General features: G+C 43.7%; 1 protein-coding gene across 2 annotated transcripts in view; it reads left to right on the top strand.

Annotated features, from left to right (window-relative positions):
• Nucleotides 1-26,428, top strand: part of SLC24A4 (solute carrier family 24 member 4) — a 157,534-nt gene that overhangs the window by 107,518 nt on the left and 23,588 nt on the right. The window contains exons 3-12 of one of the 2 annotated variants that reach the window (XM_030558890.1): nucleotides 434-510; nucleotides 1,637-1,711; nucleotides 4,282-4,366; nucleotides 5,831-5,934; nucleotides 9,445-9,519; nucleotides 10,764-10,789; nucleotides 11,616-11,669; nucleotides 13,952-14,037; nucleotides 19,517-19,686; nucleotides 21,594-21,738. In XM_030558890.1, coding sequence (XP_030414750.1) covers nucleotides 434-510; nucleotides 1,637-1,711; nucleotides 4,282-4,366; nucleotides 5,831-5,934; nucleotides 9,445-9,519; nucleotides 10,764-10,789; nucleotides 11,616-11,669; nucleotides 13,952-14,037; nucleotides 19,517-19,686; nucleotides 21,594-21,738 — 897 coding nt within the window. Of the gene's footprint in view, nucleotides 1-433; nucleotides 511-1,636; nucleotides 1,712-4,281; nucleotides 4,367-5,830; nucleotides 5,935-9,444; nucleotides 9,520-10,763; nucleotides 10,790-11,615; nucleotides 11,670-13,951; nucleotides 14,095-19,516; nucleotides 19,687-21,593; nucleotides 21,739-26,428 lie in introns of both variants that reach the window. The other variant, XM_030558888.1, reaches the window with a different exon arrangement.

Here is a 26,428-nt window from a genome sequence, read left to right as displayed (position 1 = left end):
GTGGATAGCAGACTACAGCCATTGCATGTTTTTTAGAGGGGAGGCATACATGAAGCCAGGAATATTGGTTTTTGGGGGGGAATTTGCCCCTCTGCTGGTCACTTCAGAAGTATAATTAGAAGAGAAAATAGTAAAAGGGAGTCATTGTGAGCAGGAAACTCCTAACAGTTATTGAATATTGGTTTAAAGTGTTGGAGCAAATGACAACTGACACCAGAAGACGATCTTCCCCCTGCTTTATCCTAGTGAACTGAAGAGACTTTGGCAGGCTGTGATGCACCAAACTGAATGATATGGTCTTTGATGAAGATGTCACCTCCTCCTTTAATTTAGGACCAATATTAAATATCCATCTTTATTTTGCTGTCTTCCAGTTATAAAATTTTCAGGTAGACTATAAATATTTTTTTAAATAATTGTTTTTCTCTTTCAGCAATTAATGAATTTCCTGAAGATGTATTTACAAATGAGGAGCGGCAGGAGGGAGCAGTGCTGTTTCATATTATTGGTGTAAGTTTTGTCCTCCTTTGGTTCCTTTTGGTTTTCCTTTTTTTATTTATTTAGTTAGTTAGGTGCAAGAAGTTACTCAGTCCCATTGCCCTTTCTTAGTAGAACTCTGTAAATCGGCAGATTTTTAATAGTGCATTTGCAACCAAATTCTCAAATAACAGAAGCCGACTGGAGCATTTTAAAAACTGTTCATGCAAGCAGAAAATAGCAATGTTTATGCCTTCATTTCAGTTAAGGGTGAAATCTTGGCCCCATTGAAATCAATGGAAGTTTTGGCATTGATCTCAATGGAGCTAGGATTTCACCCTGTATGGGCAGGTATGGATTCCAGTTGTCCTCTGTGCAGGAACAGATGATATGGAGTCTCCTTGTTCCCGCTCCTGTCCATTGTGCATCTGTGCAAAAGAAACAAGGATAAGGCTCTTAAAGCCTAAAGGAATACAGATGAAATCTGGTAACGTGGTACTGGGCTTGACATCTTATTGCAGAAACCAAAAACATTTAAAGGTCTTTGGGGCCCAATCTTGCAGTCCCAGCTCTGGGAAAGTAATAGTAAATGGGAGATTTGCTTGAGTGAGGACTGCAGGATTGGTCCCATTGTGAAAATATGCGTCATATAACTCACATAGAGCAACAGGAGGACAACATGTGCTCACAAGACAATCACAGCCCCTGAGATGTTTGCAAATGGGAGTCAAGTTCAGGAACCATTTCTTTCAGGACGTGATTGTTCTTTGCACATGGAATATCTTGGTGTTGCTTTTGCCTGCATTACCTACTCAGGTAATTAATTGAAAACATGAGTGATGACTGCTCTTCCTCCAAAGCACTGTCTGTTATTATGTCCCTTACTCTACCATGGCACCCCATTACAACAAATTACTGCATTTTCATTATTCCCTAACTTTCCATACCCTCCCTTCCTAAGCATACTGTTAAGTAGAAGATCATACTGATATTTTTATGCCATAACTTCATCAGTACAGTTGTTTTGTAGCAGATAGAAATGGACCCACATATTTGTGTTGGTTTGTATCTGCATTATTTGGATAAACATCCTATTCTCCTCTCCCTGTTTTACATGATGTGACTGAGTTACATTTTCTTACTTTATTTTTTCCTGCAGGCTCTTTATATGTTCTATGCCTTGGCTATAGTATGCGATGACTTCTTTGTTCCCTCGTTAGAGAAAATTTGTGAGGTAAGTGAAAGAGAAATTTAACCACCTTTTGTAAATCTGTTTCTTGTAAGTTTTAGCTTTGGCCATTTTGTACCATCCAATGGCTGTCTGGAGTTTGTTAGAAATGAATTTGGTGGCCTCAATCCATTTCCCAGTGGACAGAGCTCCATATCATAAACCCACTACAGTTTGTGGTAATTGGCACCCTTGACAACAATCTTGACAAAGAGGCTTATGACTGAATGGGCACAGCCAAATGATTTCCTCCTGTCACAGGTCTGAAGCACATTGGTGGGGCAGTATAGGGGGTGATGTAAGGATTAGATGGGTTTGTTACTATGATCCTTGTTTTAAAAGGCACTTGAAAAAAGAAGAGCTAGAAATATTTATATTAATTTGCTGGCCATGGGTGTCTTTCTGCTAGCAAGACTAATCAGTCAGAGGAAGGGATGTGCTTGTGGTGTTTATCTGGCCTGTTGGGATTGGGTATGGTGTGGTGGAAGAGAGTTAATGTATAGAAATAACTAACTATCAGGTAGACTTTTCAAGCATTGGTTTAAGTCTGCTCCATCTGAAGTCAGTGAGAGTTTTACTATTAATTTCAGTAAGAGCATAGTTAAGTCAGTGCTAAGCACTTTTGAAAATCCTACCGAAAGGCAACACAGGATGAATAATTGGAAAGGGAGAATATAGTTATAACAACTAATGAAGTCAGTTATTTTATGTACAGGGCCCACTTGAACCAGATCTGTGAAATTTAACTGGAAAATATAGTGCAATATATACACAATTGAGAATAATAATCTGCTATTATATTAAAACATTAATTTTAGCACTTTACAAACGTATTTATCAGATACTAGTTAGAGTTGATCAGGATAGCGGGAAAAATAAACTTTTGATCCAAAATTTATTTTGGTGAAAATTTTCCAACCAACTATAGAATTGATTGTAAAATAGAAAACCTTATTTGGAGAGTGGGGTTGACATAATTTCATATTAACAGAAATTTTTTGACCAGCTGTTCTAGCTACTAAGGCATCTTTTTTCCTCTCCTCTGGACACATGTACAGAATGCCCACAAACATCAGTAGAAGTTACATATCCTTATCAGCAGGAGAACAGATGTAAAGATAGATTGTAGCAGCAAATACTTGCCAAGTATTCAGCAGTGATCTTTACTTACTGTTTTCAGATGTGCTATCAGCATACTTTTAGATACATGATATATAAGATGTACCATAATGTTGCTGCTTATGCTGTTGATCCTTCATAAAATCTATTCTGCTTGTTAAGTATCTCCAGAATGCTGGACAGCTAACAAGAATCCAGAGTAGTTAGCACATCCATGCTGAATTCTATCAGTCATGTTATCAGTGATAGATCATCTTAGTCCTGGTCTACACTGGGGCGAGTGGGAACTGATCTAAGTTACGCAACTTCAGCTATGTGAATAGTGTAGCTAAAGTCGATGTACTTAGACCTACTCACAGTGGTGTCTTCACTGTGGTGACTTGAATGCTGCCGCTCCCCCATCGACTCTCCCTGCGCCTCTTGCCGAGCTGGAGTACAGGAGAGCGCTCGGGGGTCGATAGATCGTGTCTAGAGTAGACACGATAAATTGACCCCCGCTGGATCGTTCACTGCCCACCAATCCAGTGAGTAGTATAGACATACCCTTAGAGAGCTGTGTGTTGTGCTTCCATGCCATGAGTTCCTTATGAAGCCCTTCCTGCCAGCTCAGAATGGTGCAGAGTGCCTGAAAAATACTGACTTGCTTTGTTTATCACTAGGCACTCTTCTATCCTTGGAAGTGGGATAGGATATTAAAGATGAATCTAGAGATTCAAAAAAAGAAAAAAGAAAAAAAAACAATTTTTTTTCCCATAATATTGCAAAGGAAAGATCCTCAGCTGGTGTGAATAGGTCTAGCCCAATTGTGGAGCTAGGTGCATTTATACCCACTGAGGTTCTGGCTCAAAAGCTCTAAGGTAACTGCATACAGATTAGAGCTCAAGAAGCAGTGTAATAAAAATAGATCTGTCTGTGAGACGCAATCCTCTTTCTAGTTCTACGCTGATCTAAATTTCATGTACTTCATTGGAGTTCACATTAGAATAAGTGAGATCACAATCAGGCCCACTATTTGCAAGACATATTCACAAAGGTTATGTTTTACTCGCTTACTTCTGTTACCAAATTTTATAAGCTAGTCATCCCGTGTAACTCTTGAATTACTCATGACTTCATTCTAAAAACTGTTCATTCCTGAGCGTTCCACCTTCTAGAATTCCAATCTGAGTGGTCTCTCTCTACTCTAATCAGCTTGGTTAGTTCAAATATTATAATGTAAGTGGATAATATTATCTAACTGGTGTCCCACTAGGTAGGGGATAAATATTTTATATGCCCAAAGCATGTTGTCTGTATCTCATATATAGGCTTTTTCAACCTTTGAGCTGTATCATAGTGGGAGTTCATTCTTTCATGGTATTGTGACCGAGAAAATAAAAAGGATTCTATCTATAACTATAAAAGTGTGCTATGTAAAAAGACCAGCAATGCTGAAGTAATAGGCTCTTTTCTTTCAGAAATTACACTTGAGTGAAGATGTTGCTGGAGCCACTTTCATGGCCGCAGGAAGCTCGACCCCAGAGTTATTTGCATCTGTTATAGGTAAGGGATCTGCTCAATAGCATGTGCAACAGTTGCCATTAAAATGTCAAGGTAGGTGAGATACTATCTTTTATTGGGCCAATTTCTGCTCTTTTTCAACTCTGTGTAGCTTGAAAGTTTGTATCTTGTATAAAAGATATTACCTCACTTACCTTCTCTCTCTCATATCCTGGGACCAATATGGCTACAACAACACTGCAAACAAATTAAAAGTCAGAGACAGATCCTCAGCTTAGATTTCAATGGAGCTACGACAATTTACGCCAGCTGTAGATCTGCCCCTCTGTATTACTGAGTAGTTTCCCATGCAGTGGTATATGAAAGTGCCACCATTCTTCCTGATATTTAGAGCAGGAGATAACTGAGTTAACAGGTTTTAGCTTCTGATGTTCTGCTGGGTTCCATTCTGCAGCTGACACCATTCAATGCTGAAAATCTGCAGTAGTGATACTGTACTACCACACACTCACTTCAAGGTTTGAGAAGATACTGCTGTTACTAAACATACCTGCGTGGTAAAAGTTGAGATTTTAATGCCATCCGGTGGAACAAATTTTCCTTCAATTACATTTGTGCAACCTTATTGACATCAGTGAGAGCAGAATTTGTCCCACAGTAAGGAAAATATATATAAATATAGTAAAGCCCACATAAGTCCATATCATCTATCTACAGATACACTCTCCTGCCTAGAGGGGGTGTGATAGCATCACAAGATCCATAATATCAAAGTCTGTTTGTTCAAACAAGATTGTAGCTGAAAACAAAGCTTCAGAATGGTCATGGGAGCTTTCTTCTTTGCACTCTGTCATGTCAGGTAGTTATATGGCCCTCGTTACCCTAGTATCTGAGTGCCTTATAACACCCTTGTGAGACAGGCAAATACTATTTTCCCCATTTTATAGGTGAGTAACTGAAGCCGAGACTGATTAAGTGACTTGCCCACATCACACAGGAAGTCTGTGGTGGAGCAAGAAATTGAACCAGTGTTTCCTGAGACTCAGGCAAGTCTCCACCAATTAGACTATATGTCCTATCAAGAGTAGCACCCCAGACTATACACCTAGCACCTCAGACAATACGCAAGGTGGCCGCTAGGAGTTCTTTGAAGGTAGTGCCATCCCTGCAGATGTTAAAAGGGACAGAAATCTAAACGTTAACTGTCCAGGAGAAAGTTCCTGTGCTTTATTGTAACATTCGAAGTCAGTTACATTGTAGAGTTCTGATGTCACTGGAGGTGTTTTACATCTCCTTTTCATAAAATATGCATACAAAATAGCTGCTAATGAGCCCAAAAACTTCAGAAGGCGCAGCTGATATGTGCACTCATTATTAATCTAATTTTGGTTAAACATTTAAATGATCACGGATTTTTGTTGTTCTGTTGATACACGTTTTGAACAAATAGGCATTGCCATTAATGAAGTGATGGGGTTAATTGTGAATGTATTGCTCTCTCTCCAGGTGTATTTATCACTCATGGTGATGTAGGAGTTGGGACCATTGTTGGGTCAGCAGTTTTCAACATCCTTTGCATTATTGGCGTCTGTGGGATATTTGCGGGACAGGTTAGTAGGTTACCTTTTTTTGGCTCTCTGTTGCTTAGTTTTTTCTTTTACATGGAAAATGTTTGAGAAATATTGGAATGCTAATGAAAAACAAGCATGAAAGTGCTCGTAAGACAAGGGAAGTGATCATGTTCGAAATAATTCAGACACATCTTACAAATAGGTAATGCTGCAAAATAGCAGTTGTCTCAGCTTTCCAAAGTGGCCAGTACCTGATATTCCTTCCCATTTGCCATTACATCCTCAGTCACTTGATCAGTGTAGACATGTGCTTTGTCACTCGCGGTTCAAATCAGCCAGAGATCTCTTACTTTGCAAAACCCATTCTCCTTTTATTTCCCTGTGTTTGTTCCCATCACCATCTATATACACCTCTGTACAATTCAATAGGAGTTAGGTAGCCACCCGGGGGACAGCTAGTTCCTGTTAGAACTGCTGCTCCTAGCTAGCAGTTCCTCACTCCTCCTGCATCCATCCCCTCCCCCATTTCCACTTCCTTCCTGCCAGCTTTATAGGCCTTCTCCCCAGCAGGCTCACAGGTGATTACTCTTAGGCTCCTTGAATGAGCCACACCCTGCCAGCTCCAATCAGTTCCCCTTGATGGGAGCTGCACTAGCAGGTTCTGAGCTAACGGGCTGGTTCAGTGCCTCTTAGGCCAGCACCCTGTTACGCACACACCCCTTACGAATGGCACACCCAGGCCGCCTTTGGCCCCTCGGCCCTTCCACTGAAGGAGGCTCTTTTGGAGAGGCCTCCCCGCTCCCAGCCAGGTCCTTCTTAGCCAGCACCCCGGATGGTTTCTTCATTCCTCTCCTTCAGATGGAGCATTTCTCAGGGAGTGGTGTGCCCCATCTCCGCTTCAGCCCGCAGGTTGTCACACCAGCTACACAGCGGCAAGTCCCCTATCCCCAGCTCCCCCTTGGTGTCTAGCTGGGGTTTGGAGTCTGCCCCATTTTTGAGCAGGATCTTCCACAACTCAGTTTCCCTCATATCTCCCAGAGGCTCTGGGCCTCCTGCCCCTCTAATGGGGGTTGGCATTCATCCCCCCTTTGGGCGGGACCTTCTGTGCCTCAGTTTCCCCCAGACCTCCCTGAAAATCTGGGCCCTCCTCCAGGGAGAGCAGGATTCTGGGTTGCTCCCCTGTGTCCTTCCCTTCTCCTGGAGGGCTCCAACTGACCAGCTCCCCCATATATATTTTCTGCGGGTTAGCCCACTCTGAGCTTTGCTGTCTAGGAGTTTTCTTTTGATTCGCAGGCCTAGGCCCGCTTCCCTCCCTGGGGGTTCTCATCCTCAGGGTATCTACCCCCCTCTCAGAGTCCCCCCCTGCCTTGCACCCGGTAGCAGGAGCCAGTCCGGACCTAACACTACTGGACACAGTAGTTTCTCCAGGACTCCTACCTGCTTCCACCTGAAGCAACCCTTCGTTTCCAGGGGTACCTGGGCCACCAGGCAGGACTTCCTATCCCCATGTATGCACCCAAGGGCTATCCTTGCCCCCAGAATGAGCCAATATGGCTTGACCAGTGCCTTTCACAGCAGCATGCAATTTAAGGCAGCGTCGACCACAACTATTTGGGTCTTTCTTCCCACCTTCACAGGCATGGTGGGCATACCAAGCCCCCAGTTTCTTCCCACCCGTTGTGTCCATGCACAAAAGTCCGCCCAACGGCACTCCATATCTGGGCAGTCTTGTTTTATGTGTCCCAGCTTCTCACACCGCCAGCAGGTTACCCGGGTGGGTTTTTTGGGTACTCCTCTGGATTCTCCTTTCTTCTCCTTGCCTTTGCTGGGGAAGGAGTCTGTGGGTCTCCATCCCACTTCTCTGTCCTTTCGCTGTCAATCCTCCCAGCTCTATATATGCTTCGGTCACCCTGACTGCATCTTCGACAGTGCCTGGCTAGTGCCTTCTCACTCACGTCCGCACCATCTCCGGGAGACTTTGCAAAAACTGCTCAAGTATCAAGGAGTCCATTACCTCCTCCAGGGTCCGCATATCTGGCCTCAGCCAGCATGTGGCCCAGTCCCTTAACTGCTGCATAAATGCCCACGGTCAAACAGCAGATGTCCACTGGGCTGACCAGAGCTTTTGCCTGTACTGCTCCGCCGACAGGCCTGCCCGGTCCAATATTGTGGCTGTCATGGCCTCATAATTCTGGGCATGTTCCTCCCCCAAGGCCATATTGGCAGCTTGAGTCTTGCCTGTCAAATAAGGGGAAAGCCAGAGGGCCCTGGTTGTCCTGTCCCCTCCGGCCCCCGTGGCTACCCTCTCAAAAGTCCCTAGGAAGGCATCCAGGTCATCCGTCGGGCTCATTTTATAGAGTCCCCAGCCCGGCAGTCAGGTGCCCTCCCATGTTCCAGGACTCACCAGCGATTGCAGGAGTTGCCCCTGGACGTTGCTCTGCTCGCAGATGAAATCCTGCAGGTTTTCCTGTTGCTCTGCCTGCCAGGCCAAAGCAGCCTGTCTCTCCACTTGGAGGGCCTGCTGGAAAGCCTGCAGGGCCTGCTGGGTCTGCTTTTGCTGCTCTATGAGCCATTTCAGGGTCTCCTCCATTGCCGGGCCACCAACCGTATTCACTGGCTTAAGGATCCCGGACAAGCCCCCACATGTAGACATGCACGTTATCACTCACGGTACAAATCAGCCAGAGAGCTCCTACTTTGCAAAACCCAGTGTCCTTTTATTCCCCTGTGTTTGTTCCCACCACCATCTACATACAACTCTGTACAATTCAATAGGAGGTAGTAGCCACTCAAGGAATAACTAGTTTCTATTGCTAGCTGGGAGCAGCAGTTCCTTACTCTTCCTATTCTTCCCCTCCTCCACTTCCTGCCTGCCTGCCAGCTTTATAGGCCTTCTCCCCAGCAGGCTCACAGGTGATTACTCTTAGGCTCCTTGAATGAGTCACACCCTGCCAGCTCCAATCAGTTCCCCTGTATGGGAGCTGCGCTAGCAGGTTCTGAGCTAACGGGGGTTGGTTCAGTGCCTCTTAGGCCAGCACCCTGTTACAATCAGTATAAGTGGGGAGGGAAAAAAATCCTTCCTGACTCCTGTGGTGAGTTATTTACACCCTAAAGCATTTGATCACCCTTCTCTGTAGGATGCATTCATGAATATCACAGTTTTTATATTAAATCTGTTATACCTCCAAAATAAAATTAAGAGGGAATTGTTAATTTTCAGATCTGCAGCAAGTTGTGCTTTGCTTCTTGTTCACTTAAAACCACAAGCAATGAAAATACCATTAGTAAGAAATACATTTCCTTAAGGGAGGCATTTATAAGGTTTTTATTAATGGTGGTAATTATAGATACATTTTAGGGCCTAATCTTCCAAACACGTAGGCATGTAAATTTTAATGTATCCCTATTATATCCCCATTGGCTTTAGAGGGATTACTCATATGAGTAAAGTTACTCATGCAGCTAAATATTTAAGATCAAGCTCTTAGTTTTACTTACAAACTTTTGAAATCACTGTTGTTTGTCAGCTAAAACTGTGCTTCTTTTCAGGTGGTTCGTCTCACCTGGTGGTCTGTGTTTAGGGACTCCGTGTACTACACGTTTTCTGTGATCCTTCTTATCATTGTAAGTGTCCCTCTTAACATTTAATATGTTTCAGGGTTTAATTCCAAATGGCAAGACTGTGAAGCCTTTGTTTGCGCTGCTAAGTGATCACTCAAATAAGAAGTCCCACTGACATCAGTAACTCACAGGAATAAGGGTACACTAGGGCGAGTGAGGGCTCAAATAGAAGAACTTCATACAGCCCTTTGGAATAAGGCCGGCATGTTCAAATAGCCAAAGGCAGCCCATAAAACCCTGCAAAACAGACCACTGCTATACCTCAGAGCCAGGGTGAGCCCTGGCACCTCTAGGCTTGGCAATTCATAGTCCTGGCACCTCTGGGCTTGCCACGTCAGTTATAAAAGCAAAAAAAATGCTTGAGCCCTGGCACCTCTTTCATTACAAATTAAGCACTGCCTTGCAGAAACTACAGGTCCCAGCTTGCAGTGTTCCATTCTGATCCAAGTAACTTCTCTTGGAGCATGCTGGGATTTAGAAAGTGCACACCATATTAAAGAGGCAGGGTGGCTGTTATCTGCAGCTTCTAGTACATGTTAGGCTTGTCCCACAAATAAAATGTCAATACAGGCAGAGTTTAGTAGGCAAAGTTTGGGCATAGCTGAAATGACCATTATATTTTTCCAAAGCAGTGTAGCAACGCTGACATTTCTATATTTAAGTATTTGGTGGCAGGGAGGGGGAGATTCATCTTAATTTATTTTATTCATAATAAAAATAGAACAGCAATGGCCCATTCAACCAAAGGGGTGTCATAAAATGGAGTTAAATTGGGATCACCTGCTGTTCTGATGGCCCAGCTGGGTGACTGCATGGCTGGAGAAGCAATTCTGGAGCAAATTTTGAAAGGACTTGATGCCTTTGATCTTGGAAAATAGACCACACTCTTGTATGAGCCCCCTACCTGTCTTCCAGACACATGGTTGCTCACTCTCAAACATATGCATTGTGTGTTTGTGTATCTCTCATGCACCATTTAGCTGAGTGACTTTAATAGTAGCCTCTAAGAAAGGCCCAAATCTTGGTTGTAGGGTTGGTGTTGCAGGGTTGACAGCAGGTATAGTAGAAGGTTTGGGATGGGAAGAGTGGGAAGGAGAAAGCTCCAGTAGCTTCAGGTTGGAAATGATAGTATAGCAAATAAATATATACTCCTCTGTGAAGATTTTTCACCTACTGTATAGTTCAGCTGACCAGTTTTTAGTGGGAATGGAGAAATGGTCAATTTGTTTTTTTTCTTTTTCTTCCAGTTCATATATGATGAGCAAATAGTATGGTAAGTTGTGTTGTTAATTTCTCAAATTAGTGTGTTCTCCATGTCACTGTTCAGTATCTACAATCACAGTTTTGCCAAATTCAGTGCTTACATCCTGTGCAATGGCAGTGAGGCCAATAGGGTGTGAGTGAGCGCTGAATTTGTCCCAGGGGAGATACCGCTTTCTGTCTTTAATTAGTTCTTTTTTTGTATGATAAATAATGAAAACTAAAGGAAAATTTAATAACCAGAAAACATTAACATCCTGCCTGAGTACACAGGGTGTGGCCTGGGGTGCAGGAAGCACTTTCATCCCCTTACACACCTACACCCAGGGCAGCCAAAATCCTGTTGCAGTGCTCTTTGAGATGGAGCTATAGAGAAGTATTAGCACTTCCTGTGGTACCGCACACCATAGGCCCTCCCCTCTCCCACTACCCTCCCCACCCCAGGTGAGAAGCCAACCCTGGATCTGCGGGAGAACAAGCTGCATCTCCTGAAAGAAGGCATAAGAGCTGCTCCAGAGTCCGTGATGAGCTCTGCTGGTAGAATGGCTCTGGTCACTGCTTCTGGAATGGTGCAGTTCTGTCTTCCATAGCTCTAGCACAGTTCTAAAATGTTGAAGTGAAATATACATAATATGTGTGTTGTTCAAAACCCGAAGGAGTTTGCTTCTTCTGGGCCCTTGAAACTCCCTCTATTGTTACCACTGGGAATTCAGTGCACACAAAGGCAGAGGACACTTCCCATACTGCTACCCATGGCACATTCCTACTGAAAATACCATAAGATTACAGCAGCATGCATGACCCTACTAATTCCTCTCCTTTCCTTTTCTCTCTTTGAGGTGGGAAAGCCTTATACTCATCATTATGTATTTCTTCTACATACTTATCATGAAGTAAGTGCTTCTCCCCTCTCTGTGCTCTTTAATTGTAATTTGGCAATTGTTTCTCTGGAATTGCATCATGCTCTGATCTCCAGCTGAGGAGAATTCCGACAATCTCATTTCCCTGTCTTCCTTCCCCCACTTTTGTGCTAGATCAACACACTCTTGGAGTATGTACTGCAGATAGCAGCAAATCTTTGGATGTTTATATTTTGTTGTATAATAGGGCACAATAGGCCTAAGAGGTGGCTGAGGAGAAAGGTCAAAAATGGATTCTCTAGCTCCATGACTGTAAAGTAGCATGGAGGTTATGAGTAAAACAGGGCACACATGTATTTTTAGAAGGTTTTTCTGGAGCACTGCTCTTGCTCTCTCAGTTTTACCACCACCAGTAACTGTGGGTCATTGCAAATTGGAAACGTTCCTGTTTTAGATCCCTGTCCAAGCATCCGTTAGTTTTACAAACGCCAGCAGTTTTTCCTGGTTTTTGTAACCTCTGTGGACTGACCATGTGAAAGAGCCTCCAGGCAGCCAGCTGAGCATGGATTCACCACAAGAACATTCCCTGATAGACCTGTCATGTATTGATGCCCTTATCCTTATCTTTCACCCTCACTTCTCGCTCCTCCTCAGTCTATGAATCATCCCTCCCTGGGAGGAGACGAGGTATAGTCTGCTTAGCTGAAGAGATAGAGAAGTCAGTACCCCCTTTTTGTCTCTTGCCCTCCCATTTACTCCTATCTTGTGCCCACCAAAACCATCTCCTGTGTGACCTCAACTTCCCCTTCAACACTAGGGCCTTCCTGAGCCCGTCAGCACCACTACTAGGTCAACCAGAAGGGTCACCACAGGGTGGATTCTTTCTCATGGTGGGGCTTAGCCAGCTGTCCCCACAGTGCTACCCCTGTCAGTCCACAGGGTGAGAGAATCCTCCTGAGAATCACATCTTGAGCTCTTGTATGCTGGTGCACAGCATTGGTGAAAAGGCCATTGCATAGTGAGTATGTCTTTGGGTATATTTACACTCCCATCAGGAGGTGTGATTGGAGCACATGTAGACATACCCAAGCTAGCCTTCATCTAGCTAGATCATAGCTAGCTCAAGTAACAATAGCAGTGAAATCATGGCAGTACAGGCCAGTCCTGCCCACCTGGGACCCCAGATAGTTGAGCAGCTGCCTCATTGTCTTTACTGTTACACTAGCCAGATTAAATCTAACTCAGGTATGTCTACACATGCTGCAGTCACACTTCCCAACTGCAGTGTAGACAGACTCGTAGCCCACAAATCCAACCCCCAAAGATATTGCATTGGAGCAACACATTGGCAATGCAGAGCCTGATTATGGTTTTATTCTCCTCTTTCCCCAGGAAATAAAGTCCTCGCTGCTTGGCAGTTTTCACTGCAACAGAAATCCTTCCCTCTCAGTTCTGTCAAAAGGGTGATAACATGCATTATAATGTGAAATAAATATTTTAAATGACTTCCTCAATGGTGGCATTTAAATCAGAAAGCTGCTCATAAGAGTTCAGAGATAAGAAGGTAATCGTTTAAGGAAGGAGAAGAGCAGCTCAGGACTGATGTCATAAAAATAGTTGCTGTGTAATGGTTCTGTTACAGCCTGCAGAACGTGAAGAGGTTAATGCAAAACCCTTATTAAAATGAAGGACTATATTCAATGTGGCATCTGTGTCTGACATAGATTTCAATGACATTCATTTAAATGTAATTGCTTGTATATTTACAGTACATTTTAGAAATCTTATAAAGTTTATATCCTATGAGGTGGAGCAAACTAAATTCTTAAGAGACAGAAGAGCCCCTTGTATATACTGAAACTTCTCAGTATACAGAGGATGTGCTTCAAGATCCCTTGATGTGGTTTGAGCATGTCCAAAGCTTGTCCTGGGGACCAAATGCTATTCTGTATGCTGCTGCACTCATGCTCTTTGATAGAGAGACGAAGATTTCTGAGGCTTCACATCCAGCATGCAATGCTTCACCTTGAGCTAAATGTCCTCTATGGAATGTATTTCTGAATTAAAACTGCTTTCTGAAGCCTGCAAGCTAGGTGCAGTCTTTGTTCTTCTGTCAGGTTGCCAAAATAGCCCTCAGGTGGGCAAAGCTAAGTCATTCCTGCAGTACTGAGTTTGATACTCTCTGGCTTTTCCTAGCGTAATGTAGGTTGTCACAAAATAATCCTTGTGGGCTGGGTTACACTGTATCAGCCTGGGAGTTTGGAGAAGTATTCCAACAATCCAGCATTCTCAGACCCATCTTTTTGCACTTTCAGGTACAATGTGAAGATGCAAAAGTTGTTCACCATCAAAAGCATGAATGTTGGGAATGGCAACACAGTCAGCAATGAGCTGGAAGATGGTAATAAATGTTATGACATAAGCTGTGATGACCCATCCATGCCATTGCTATGGAAAGGTAAGGCTGAGCAGACAGGAGTTGGACAAAGAGTTGACATACATTGTGGGTGGGTTTTTTTCCAATGGTAATCAAAACAGTGATACTATTCAACCTTAAGCAAGAAGGACAATGACTTATTTGTTAGACTAAGTTGACAAATTCAGTGCAGCCAAGCCTTTGAGAATCATACTTCCTTCTAGAGGTGATGGAAACATGCTACTTTGCACACCTGCAGCATTGCTGTCTTCTACTCTCTGGTTCAGCAATAGGCAAATGAGTTACAAAACCATAAATGAAATATTTTCTTTGCTGTGTATGCAGAAGATAATTTTCACTTTAATATTTAAGTTCCAGGCAGTCGGTGACACCTGCATTGGGGTGCGATGGCTAGGGTGGCAAAAGGAACCATCCTAATGTGAGGTTGAGTTTGAGTACTAGGATGGCAAGGTCTGTTCCTAAACAGATGTGGAAAGTGTGTGTGGGAGAGGGCGGGGTTTTGGCAGTCACATAGGGAAGATGGTTTCCTGCTGCCACTAGAGCATGAGAGAGTCAGCACGTTTGTTCTTCTTGAATCTTTCAGCGCTTCTGCATTTCCTTCTGTCTGGGGTTTATATCCCCTCCTGTCTTCAGAACCAATCCTTGCTGCCTGGCTCAGCCCCTCTCACTCCTTGAGTCCTTCCTGGCTAGTCAGGTCTTGCTGCTTCATTATTTGCTAGCAACTTCAAGTATCTGGAAGCTGCATCTTCTTGAAATGTGGGCAGCATTTGGAAAGGGTGGCTAGTGGTATAAGAGAGGTGGGCTAAGGCTCTGTTCACCCAATGCATTTTGGGTCAATCCACCTCACCACATACTTGCAGTATGAATATGCCCCCTCCCCTTTCTACCTTGTGTATTTAGATTAGGAGCTGTCCAGAGTAGGCATTGTCTTTTACAATACTCTACTGTGCCTAATATAATGTGGCCTCAGTCTCAGTTGGGGTCATAGGCACTATTCTAGTATAAATATTAATAATCAAATAAATTAACCCATTTCTTATATGAAACCATGGCATGATTAAGAGAAAATCACTTTGTAGCAAGTATTATGATCCTTCTTTATGTTGGATCTTCAGGTAACAGAAGGGCTATTGCATAGTGAACTATCCATTCTTTCTTGGATGCATGGGAGATTTCCTCAGGATTAGAGAATAATCTTCCTCAGGATTAGAGAATAATCTTCCTATATGACAAAAAACTGGAAGTGCTGCATATCACTTAATTGGTCAGAGTTCTTTCAAGGGATGTTGAGGTTGATCTGCTCCACCAGGGAGATAGTTAGAATGCAGGCCTAGGAGTTGAAACACCTGAGTTCTGTTTCTGGCGTGGATGCCATCTTGCTGTGTGACTTCACCTAAGTCATATATGTTTTTTAAATTTCAATTTCTCTAGCCACTGTGTAAATTGGGGCTAATAATATTGAATAGTTACTTACCCCTATCTGCCTCATGGGCATGTTGTGAGGACTAATTAATGTCTGTAAAGTGCTTTGAGTTTCTCAGAGGCATTACATAAGGAGGCTAAGAATAGCTTAGATCCACCTAAATTTCATTCCCTTCAAACTTTCCCCACAACAGATTTCTTCTCTGTTAACTTTTCTGCTGTCTTGAAATCTGAGGCCAACCCCCTCCCCATATCTGATGCTCCTCCCCTTCCTCATCCCCAGCCGCAGTCTACCCCTCTTACCACAATCTGAGACCACATGGGAGGGACCAAACCACCTGTAGAAATCAGAGGTGGGGTAGTGTGGGAATGAGCATTACCATGGGGACAGTGAACAAAGGGAAGTAAGGGGACCTGCCTAGTTTGAGAGAGGAAGAGAAAACATGGATGGGATAAAGATGAGGGGATAGAGAAGGAACTGTGATGGTTAGTGGGAGAGGTGCTTCATCCAAGTTGCCTCACAACTTTGTGCATCAGGCAAAAAGATCCTTCTCCTAAAGACAGTCACATGGCTGCCTGCTGCACCTCATTACTCTTGGGCAAGAATGTGCCATGACCTTGCATTGCCTCTGCCTTGGCCTGCTCTTGGCCAGCTTCCTCCTGAGTTGAACTCCATCTTCCTCAGGTACTGCCAGCAGTCTTCAGGTGTGTGTGTGGGAGTGGGTGTGGGGAGGCTGCCATCAGCTGGCCTGCTGCCTTGCCTCCTACCTGTGGCAAGCAAGTTTCAGAATCCACTGCTATATCACCCCAGAGTTCAATGGGCTGGATCTGACCTTAATCTGCTCCTGCCCGTGCATACCAAGTCTGATTATTTTCTAACAAAGAACAGCTGCTCTCAGTTAGGTGCTTTCTTCATACTGGTGATGGGAATTCTATTACTGTAGGTGCAGATAAAAGGGAGGTTCACATATTGTACAGCTGCCTTTGATGATCATACATTTTATTACTTTCAAGAGCTTCTACTGGTGAAACATAAAAGGTTCCATTACTGGATTTTCATACAGAGAGCTTTTCACCCTGAGAAAAATTCAATTTCAAGGACGAGTTCTATACGCAGAAGTGAAGGCAAAAGATTTGTACTCCTGTTAATAATGCTCCCATTTTAAAATGGCATGGGTTTGATTCCTCCCTGGTAACAGAAAACTCTTGCTAAGAGTGTGTTGTGTGAGTCTGTACTGAATACAGATTAGATTCCACAGGGCTTAAAGTCAATGAGTGGCCTGTTGAAGTCAATGAGTGGCTTTCCACTGATTCTAGTAGACTTTACATCAGACCCTGAGTGATGAACAGAAAGTTTGCCTATTTCTGAAAAGAAAATACCATGGCTGGAGGATATTCCCCTTGCAGGATGTACAAAGGAGTTGCAGAAAATGCTTTTCCTTTATTTGTAAAAAACACTTATGCCATTTGTGAAATGGGACCCATCTGAACTATGTGAAGCTGGGCCGTGTGTCTCCAGAAACAGATGGAATCAGATTGAAAAGAAAAACAGGCAGAATAAATGTGCTGTGTTAGCCTTCGGGCTGCAGTAATTCATACACCCATAATCTGTGCACTGTACCTCGATGGTGAGGTTTTTACCCTGTAATTCATCAAAGGTCCTTCTGACCTAGGGTGACCATATGTCTCGTTTTGGCCGTGACAATCACTTTTTTAAGCCCTGTCCCAGCCATCCCAATTTTTTTGGCAACACCAGGCATTTGTCCCGTTTTCTCTTGCCAACTGATCATCAGCTGGCAAGAGAAAACTGGACAAATGCCCAGTTTTGCCAAAAAAAAGTGTGTTGCACTTCCTAGTGGGGCATGGAGGAACATGCGGGTGGAGGTGGAAGAGCAGCAATGCCAGCCCTGAGCAGAAGGGAGGAAGGGATCGGGAGAGTGGCTTAGGCCAGGCCAATCCCATGCAGGCAGGCAGTAGAGGTCTTCGGGAAAATAAGGTTACCCTATTCTGACCTGAGCATGTTTTGCCACAATCTCATTAGTGCTTCTAGAATTAGTTCCATTGTGACTGCAGTACTTCCGTGTTGTTTTCACTGACAAGTTGCATGATCAAGGAGTGCTTTGGAGATTTCACTGGAGAAACTCACTTGAGAGTTGCTTGTCTAGCAAGACTGTGTTAAATCAAAGTGTCAGGGCTTTCTTCTTTACCAGGATTGTTGTCAAACATTTTTTTTTCTCGACTAAAGCAAATGTTAGGCTGCTATGATTGAGTCTTCTTTAAATGAGAGTCAGATCACAGCTGCAAGTGTTCAGGCTATCTTGGCTATATACTGCTTCACAGGAAAAATAGCCTCAGTGCAATTGCTTCCTAGAGAGCCTTCAGAAGAGCACTGCTCCTTATTTTGCATCCACTGCAATATCCCATTAAATTTGGATGAAGATATTGGGAGTCTGAGGATAATTGCTGCTTTACCTTCACCCAGTACAAAATTATTCCTAGTTTCATCCTTCACTGTAGATTAAATTGCAAGGCCAAAACTACTTAACTGATGCTCTGGATAGAACATGTTTTCTTTTGAAACTTTAAGATATCTTTATGTGCTTCATGTGAGCACCATGCCCTCACCGAAAGCCTCATTTTAATGAAACACAAAACAGTGTCTTGTGAAGTTCTGCCTCCTCCAGTACCAAGAGACTCAAGCACAGGAGGGTAAAAGGGTGTATTGCAGATTTACAATCTTATCCAGGAGTTTTTTGGGGGTGGATGTTAATGAGAGGATCTGTTCTCAGATCCCAAAACGTATGTGTTAGAAGATGCTACAAGCTGCAAAGCTTCAATAGATGATGTAGTTTGCACATGTATATTGAAACTGACCTCATCCTAAAAAAACAAAAATATTTGATCACTGGAGTGAATAACAGATGTAGGCTCAGTAACTGTAGCTTTCTATACATTTACATGACAGATCAATTCTAAGTCCTTCATTTGAGTTGAATGTTTTCCCAGATTTCCTTTGCTTCCTGACTGAAACTATGCACTAATGACTGTCTTTCACTTTTGCCTCCTAAATTCCGCTCCTCTTAATGTAAGTAACCTGCTATCCAAAAAAAAAGGGGCAATAACCCAAGCAGTAAAGAATGCTGTTTTCTCTCTGCCCCCCACACTCAGGGGATAATTTTTTATTTCAATCACATCCATACTTCTTGCCCTATTTTCTAACTGCACATGGGTATGTCTCCTGTCTGCTGAGCCTTGCTGTGCTTGCTGTGTGTAGTTTGTAGCATTTATGGAAATATTGGCATGGATTTGTGAAGTTTAAGAAGTCTTTGATTACACTTGTATTGATTCCTAGTGTAATATAGTGCCTTTTATTATTGTAATACCTTACCACAACTCCGACCTTTGTATAATTTTAATGTTCTTTTGTATTAAAGGATCAATTGTAACAATTATCCAGGAGTAATTGTGTTAAATGTGGACGGTTTGAAATCCCATATTGTTAAAGATATTGTTAATATTCTATTCAATTAAAGTGAGGTTCTGCAGGGACTGGGAACCCAACACTAAGGGACCCTGACAGAGCTCTAGAAAAGACCACGGGCTGCACAGCTGCTAAGCACCTTAAACAAACTGGATAGCATTACAGTTTTCAAAGAGCTGTATATGCTCTTTCAGTTGTGCGTGATCTGTGAAATGCTTGCTAACCCATGATGAATGGTGATGGTCTGCAAACAAAGAAAAATGGTGGCCCAGTATGAATGGCTTGATGAGAACCATACCAACCTATTTCCACTCAAGATAGTGAAAACCTCCTTCAATACATGATCTGAATCAGGTAGAGAGGGAGAGCCAATGATGATCAAATTTGTGAGGCTCAAGAAACACTGTGGGATTGTTGCTAGCAAATTCAAGAACTCAGGTAAATGTGATCCCTTGCATGAGTCACAATGAGGCAACTCTCGGCAAAGGAACGCCTGGTGAAATGAATTTCCCAATTAACTCTTGGCATTGTGATCACTAGTGAAGGGAAAGCAGCAATATGGCAAAAACCCGGTGGTGATGGTGGATGAGATCATCTGCTCCAGTCCTCCGAAATTCCGCTTCCCTGAAGCTGGCTTACGAATAATGATTACAAATAAATTTGGACCCAGAACCAGGCTGCGGATGGCAAGCAGGCTCATTATTAACGAGGTAAGGTCACTAAGAGAATAACAAATGAGTGCTTTGAAGGGGGTTTGCCAAAGGACCACTTTCCCACTCAGTGATCTTTTATAGAGATGCTTTTGGCATTGGAATCACAGGTTGACTCTCCAGCTCAGCTCCTAGGACAGCAGAGACTTAAGTCACTTTCTAGTGACTATACTGATTGGTGCCTAGGACAGGATGATAGGCGTCATACTAAGCCCTTGTCACTGAAGGGTAGGTCACTATGGAAGGAGGACCCTGGAAGGTGCAAGGGGAATAAAGATTAAGAAGCTCCTCTTGCTAGAATTTTTTTCCTTTAGCCACTTGAACTGCATTTGAGCACTTATAAGAGTAGTGAACTGAGGGAAGATAACAGAGATAAATCAACCATAGGGCCTTATTAGTTGTTTTAGTAGTTGAGCTTCAAATCACATCAGACATTTGCCTAATGCATTTAACCTTTATAGTCCTGAGTTATATATAACAAAGGAGAAAGCTGATCAAACTTTTCACAAGGGATGTTTTCTTCAGACAGGCTCAGATTAGCCCTCAGTGAACATGTTGTCACTGCAATAGCTTGTCTTCCACATAACCCTGCAGCAAAAGTCCTGAGAATGGTCAAACAACAAGGTCCTGAGCTTAAATGAAGTCCATGGCAAAACCCCATTGACTTCAGTGGAGCTAGGATTTCATCCTTTGTTTCTGAGTAACATGAAGTCCAAGTGAAGGGCTTTTATTTTGGGATTTACAAGTATAGGAAAAATAGATTCTTGCAAGTTCCGATAACGTAGAGGAGATAACACAGCTCCCAGAACTATAGCACACTGTGAACAGTCCATGGCAGTTTAGCAGAAATTCTGCATGTTTGGAGTGGGGGAGATCCAACTAACAACCGTACACAAGTATGTTTTAAGAAAGTGAGCTCTGTGGTGCAGTATAAGGAGTGGGAGAAGTTCAGCTAAACCACTAAGCAGCAGCTGGGTTGCTTTCCAGCCAATTAGCTGAGCCATAAGAAAGTATTTTTGAGTAGTGAAATGGCCAGAAAGCTGGTATTTTTAGTTTGCAAAACTAAACCCCAAACCAGACGTGGGTTCCACTGTATGCAAACCACCAAAGTTTGGCAACATATTGTGGATTTGAGTTCTCTCTACTTTCAATTCCCTTTTCAGTTACACTAGGCTTAAAATTGTTTCACATGCTGGCAGCACCTTTCATGTTCAAGGTACTGTAAAGCACTTTCAAGTGAGTTGGAGCAGCTGCCATTAAAAAAGACAGCACTTGCCAATAGTTATTGCAGCATTCCAACTAAGATAGCACAGCTCATGCCTTTCTGAAATGTATGAAATTAGTGCAGTGTCCCAGCACTCATTATATGGTGAATATTTATTTTGAATAGCAACCATTGTAGCTACTGTAGTGCAGTGAGCACAGCAACATGTGCTCCACAAAAGCAATGAAAAACCCTCATGTTTAATTAGACCAGGGATGCTGCAGGGCTAATCCTCACCCTTTTGAAAAGTGTCACAGGATCTTTAAATTCTACCTGAGGGGATCTTTAAATTCTACCTGGGGGAACTGAGTGGGGAAGGAACTGGAGCAGGGCAGAAGTGACCTCAGTTAATGTTTCATCTGAAGGACAGCACCACTGATAGTGCAGCAGTCCCGGGAGTACAGCACTGCAGCATCACCACTGGGTATGAGCCCAGCTCCTGGCTTGAGGCCTGAAGACATAGGTGAGAAATGTTTCCAAATGAGCCATTACTCTGTGCTAAAATAGGATTCATTTGAAAATTTGATCAGGGTCTCCAAAGTGGTAGGGTTTGAAAGAACAGAACTGACCAGGTGAGCAAGATTAGCAAAGCTAAGCGTTTTTCAAAGATTACTTTGGTTTTTTGGTCTGTGTTCCTGTGCAGCGTCAGCGACTGATCCACTCTGCCAATGGCACAAGCAAAACACTTCAAAATGGGAAACATGAAAATATTGAAAATGGGAACATCATTGTGGAAAATCAAGAGGAGGAGAATGAGCATGAAAACACATCTCCCTTTTCAGCACCAGGTAGGTTTGATCTTCAAGAGAATGAAGATGCTAAACAATGAACAGCAGAGCGGAATTAAAATGCCAAAAATGGGTTGTAGAGACAACAGGAGTCAGTCAGGTGGAACTATGCAATCGATTTGAAGTTGTTTTGCTAGAGTTGAATGACAATAAAATTCAACTGGAGGTCACATTAAATGAAAACGGGCCATTGTTAGGTTGAGGCCATTGATTTCCAATTGCCATGTGCAGAAGTGGTGAAGGTGCTGCTTGAGTGGAGATCTAGGGTAAGAACTCAAGACTGATCTGGAGTTCTCCAGGGCTGGGCTGGATGTATAACTGTGGTAGTTGCAGGACCGACGCTAGGGGTTTGAGTGCCCTAGGCGCAAGGTCATTTCGCCTCCCCGCGCACTGGTCCCCCGGCTCCGCAGTACTGCCTGCGGACAGTCGGCTGCTCCCGCAGCTCCGGTGGAGCTACCACAGTCGTGCCTGCAGGAGGTCCACTGCAGCTGCGCAAGCAGCCGACCTTCCGGAGGCACGACTGCGGCAGCTCCACTGGAGCAGCGGACCAGCGGACCCTCCGCAGGCACCACTGCGGCAGCTCCACCGGAGCCACCTGCCGCCCCCTAATAATGCTGGCGCCCTAGGCGATTGCCTAAGCTGCCTAAATGCAAGCACCGGCCCTGGGTAGTTGGAAGAGGGGACTAAATACATAACCTACATAGATCAATCTAATCAGCACACCCCCAATAATAGCCTTGGAATGTACTATTTACACTGGCCTCCTGATGAAAGGTAAGCTGGTGCACACAGGTATGGTAGCGACAGGGCAGAAAGACTTCTTGAAGGAGAAGGAATTAAAAAGGAGGTTCAGAATAACAAGTGGAAACACAGGCCCTCATGGTTAAATACATGTTTTGGTTCTCATGTAAAAAGTGACTAATACGACTCACTTTTTGAAAGCACTTTGAAATCCTCTGATGAAAGGGGCTATATACAGGAAAAGTTTTATCGTGATGATTTACATAGCACTTTATATGTTGATTCATTTCAAAATGCTCTACAGATCATATAGCAGGGATTAATTCACCTGCCACTGAAATGTAGCCACATCTGGGGTGATGCACAACAGCTGTTTAACAGCAGAAAACAACATTTCTATACAGTGAAAAATAATGCCAACTCCTCTTGAAACTGAAGGAGGAATTTTAAATGTTGAACATTAAAGAGTTGAGAATGCTCTTTGATTTCTGTGTGGCCCCGTTTCTAAAATGTGAATGAGGAAAGCAGAAGTGCTGTTGATTTTAGGAAATACACCTCTACCTCGATAGAACGCTGTCCTCGGAAGCCAAAAAATCTTACTGTTTTAAAGGTGAAAGCGCATTATATCGAACTTGATTTGATCCGCCAGAGCATGCAGCCCCGCCCCCCAGAGCGCTGCTTTACTACATTATATCCGAATTCATGTTATAGCGGGGTAGAGGTGTACTGGAGCCCACTGGTAGAGAACCCATTATATAATAAATACCTGTTCTCCTGTGAAGATAAAACATGCTAGACAACTGATCTGCTAAAGAAACACACCTGTTAGATGGATTGATGGCAACAAACGAGTGCATTTATACAGTTTTTTTTACTGTTTCTGAAGCAGAATAAATTGAGCTTGTTTACACATATGGACGCACATGACCATGCTAATATGACAATTTAAAATCACTGTAAACTTAAACAGATAATTATAAACACAAGGGTGAATGGTCATGTTTGTAAAGATAATTTTTCATCTAGATATTTTCAGTACATCCTTTGCTACCAGTTTTGTTTGGAGCATCACAGTCCCGTATTTCATTTCATATTTCTGCACAGAGCAGAACTTGAGCATAGGGGAAATGTTACCCAGAGCCTAAAGCTTTACTACTATTACAATAAATAACTCCTCTGGTGGCTGGAAGTTTTATCATTTCTGGCTTCGTTCAGTATCCAGGAGACTTGATTGTAAATGGGGTTGGGGGGGAGATCCGATAAAGGCTTCCTGTGTCCTACAATATTCATGGTAGCTTAAGGGTTTGAACTGAGGACAGGGCTGCAAGTTATGCCATTGGCATTGTTTTAAGTCAGTCTTTCTGAATTTATTAAGAAAGTTTTTCAGATAACTGAGGCCCAACAGGCCGGAGTGGAATAGGTGATGAGACACTTCAGACTACAGGTACGTCTACACTACGGGATTATTCCGATTTTACATAAGCCGGTTTTGTAAAACAGATTGTATAAAGTCAAGTGCATGCGGCCACACTAAGCACATTAATTTGGCGGTGTGCGTCCATGGTCCGAGGCCAGTGTCATTTTCTGGAGCGTTGCACTGTGGGTAGCTATTCCATACCTATTCCATAGCTATCCCATAGTTCCCGCAGTCTCCTCCGCCCCTTGGAATTCCCAGTGCCTGATGGGGCAAAAATCATTGTCGCGGGTGGTTCTGGGTAAATGTCGTCAGTCATTCCTTCCTGTGGGAAAGCAACGACAGACAATCATTTCGCACCCTTTTTCCCTGGATTGCCCTGGCAGACGTCATAGCACAGCAACCATGGAGCCTGTTCAGCTTTTTTTTACTGTCACCGTATGTGTACTGGATGCCGCTGACAGAGGCAGTACTGCAGCGCTACACAGCAGCATTCATTTGCCTTTGCATGAGAGCAGAGACGGTTATCAGTCGTTCTGTACCGTCTGCTGCGCCATTGTAAATTGGCAATGAGATGACGGTTATCTGTCGTTCTGTACCGTCTGCTGCTGTCATGGGTGCCCCTGGCTGAGGTCAGCCAGGGGTGCAAAGACAAAAATGGAAATGACCCCCCGGGTCATTCCCTCCTTTATGGTATCTAAAAATAGAGTCAGTCCTGTCTAGAATATGAAGCAAGTGTACTAGAGAACCAATGTATCACAGAACCAGAGAGCACAACCGCTCCGTGTCAGATCCTGTGGAAATTATGAGCTGCATGGCATTCTAGGGGGTGTCCCTGCAGCAACCCCACCCATTGCTTCCCTCCTCCCCAAACCTTTCTGGGCTGCCGTGGCAGTGTCCCCCACATTTGTGTGATGAAGTAATAAAGAATGCAGGAATAAGAAACACTGACTTGTTACTGAGATAAAATGGCGGGGAGGCAGCCTCCAGCTGCTGTGATAGTCCAGGCAGGACATTAAGTGATGCGGGGGAGAGGAGCCCAGCATCCCGCTGCTATGATAGTCCAGGCAGTACACAATCTTTTCTTTACACATGAAAGAGAGGGGGCTGATGGAGCTCAGCCCCCAGTTGCTATGACGAGGACGGTTACCAGCCGTTCTGTACCATCTACTGGGAATGACCGGGAATCATTCCTATTTTTACCCAGGTGCCCCCGGCCAGCCTCACCTGAGGCCAGCCAGGAGCACTCACAGGCTCATGACGAGGACGGCTATCAGTCCTACTGCACTGTACCGTCTGCCACCGGGGAGGGGAGGAGAGAGGATGCTACTGTTTACTGCTGCAGCACCGTGTCTACAGCAGCATTCAGTATACATAGGATGACATATAAAAAAGTCAAGAAACGATTTTTTTCCCTTTTCTATCATGGAGGGGGCGGGAGGGTAAATTGACGAGATAGACCCTGAACCACCCCGGACAATGTGTTTGACCCTACACGCATTGGGAGCTCAGCCAAGAATGCAAATGATTTTCGGAGACTGCGGGGACTGTGGGATAGCTGGAATCCTCAGTACTCCCTCACTCCCTCCATGAGCGTCCATTTGATTCTTTGGCTTTGCATTACGCGTGTCATGCAACACTGTGCTGTGGACTCTGTATCATAGCCTGGAGATTTTTTTCAAATGCTTTGGCATTTTGTCTTCTGTAACGGAGCTCTGATAGAACAGATTTCTCTCCCCATACAGTGGTCAGATCCAGTATCTCCCGTACGGTCCATGCTGGAGCTCTTTTTGGATTTGGGACTGCATCGCCACCCGTGCTGGTCAGAGCTCCATGCTGGACAAACAGGAAATGCAATTCAAAAGTTCGCGGGGCTTTTCCTGTCTACCTGGCCACTGCATCCGAGTTCAGATTGCTGTCCAGAGTGGTCACAGTGGAGCACTGTGGGATACCACCCGGAGGCCAATACCGTCGATTTGCGGCCACACTAACCCTAATCCGATATGGTAATACCGATTTTAGTGCTACTCCTCTCGTTGGGGAGGAGTACAGAAACCGATTTAAAGAGCCCTTTATATCAATGTAAAGGGCCTCGTTGTGTGGATGGGTACAGCGTTAAATCGGTTTAATGCTGCTAAAATCGGTTTAAATGCATAGTGTAGACCAGGCCTACGATAGAGCAAAAGTTCAGCTAGAACTGGAGGAGTTTATATAAGAGCAGAGGGACTAGATATTTAAATCCTCATCATTATTTTCAGCTTTTCTTACTCCCCTTTTGTCTGGGGATGATTATCTATTGCTTGGATGCTCGTACTCTGAGGGAGAATTCTGTTATTTTTTGCTCTCAAAAGCACCCACTTCAATAACATTGGGAAAACGTAAAGAAACAACACCATGCTTTGTTGTTGTTGAAGAGCCATGGTACAATCAGCAGCCTAAAAAAATCTGACATTTGAAATTGGCTTTAGGGAGAAAGGTAATTTTCAGACAGTTTCCCAGCATTCCCTCTGTCTATCTTTTGATGCATTTTCAGGC

Source organism: Gopherus evgoodei, chromosome 4 (genome assembly GCF_007399415.2).
Source record: "Gopherus evgoodei ecotype Sinaloan lineage chromosome 4, rGopEvg1_v1.p, whole genome shotgun sequence".
Lineage (NCBI taxonomy): Eukaryota > Metazoa > Chordata > Testudines > Testudinidae > Gopherus > Gopherus evgoodei.
This window is presented reverse-complemented; position numbering and strand designations above follow the sequence as displayed.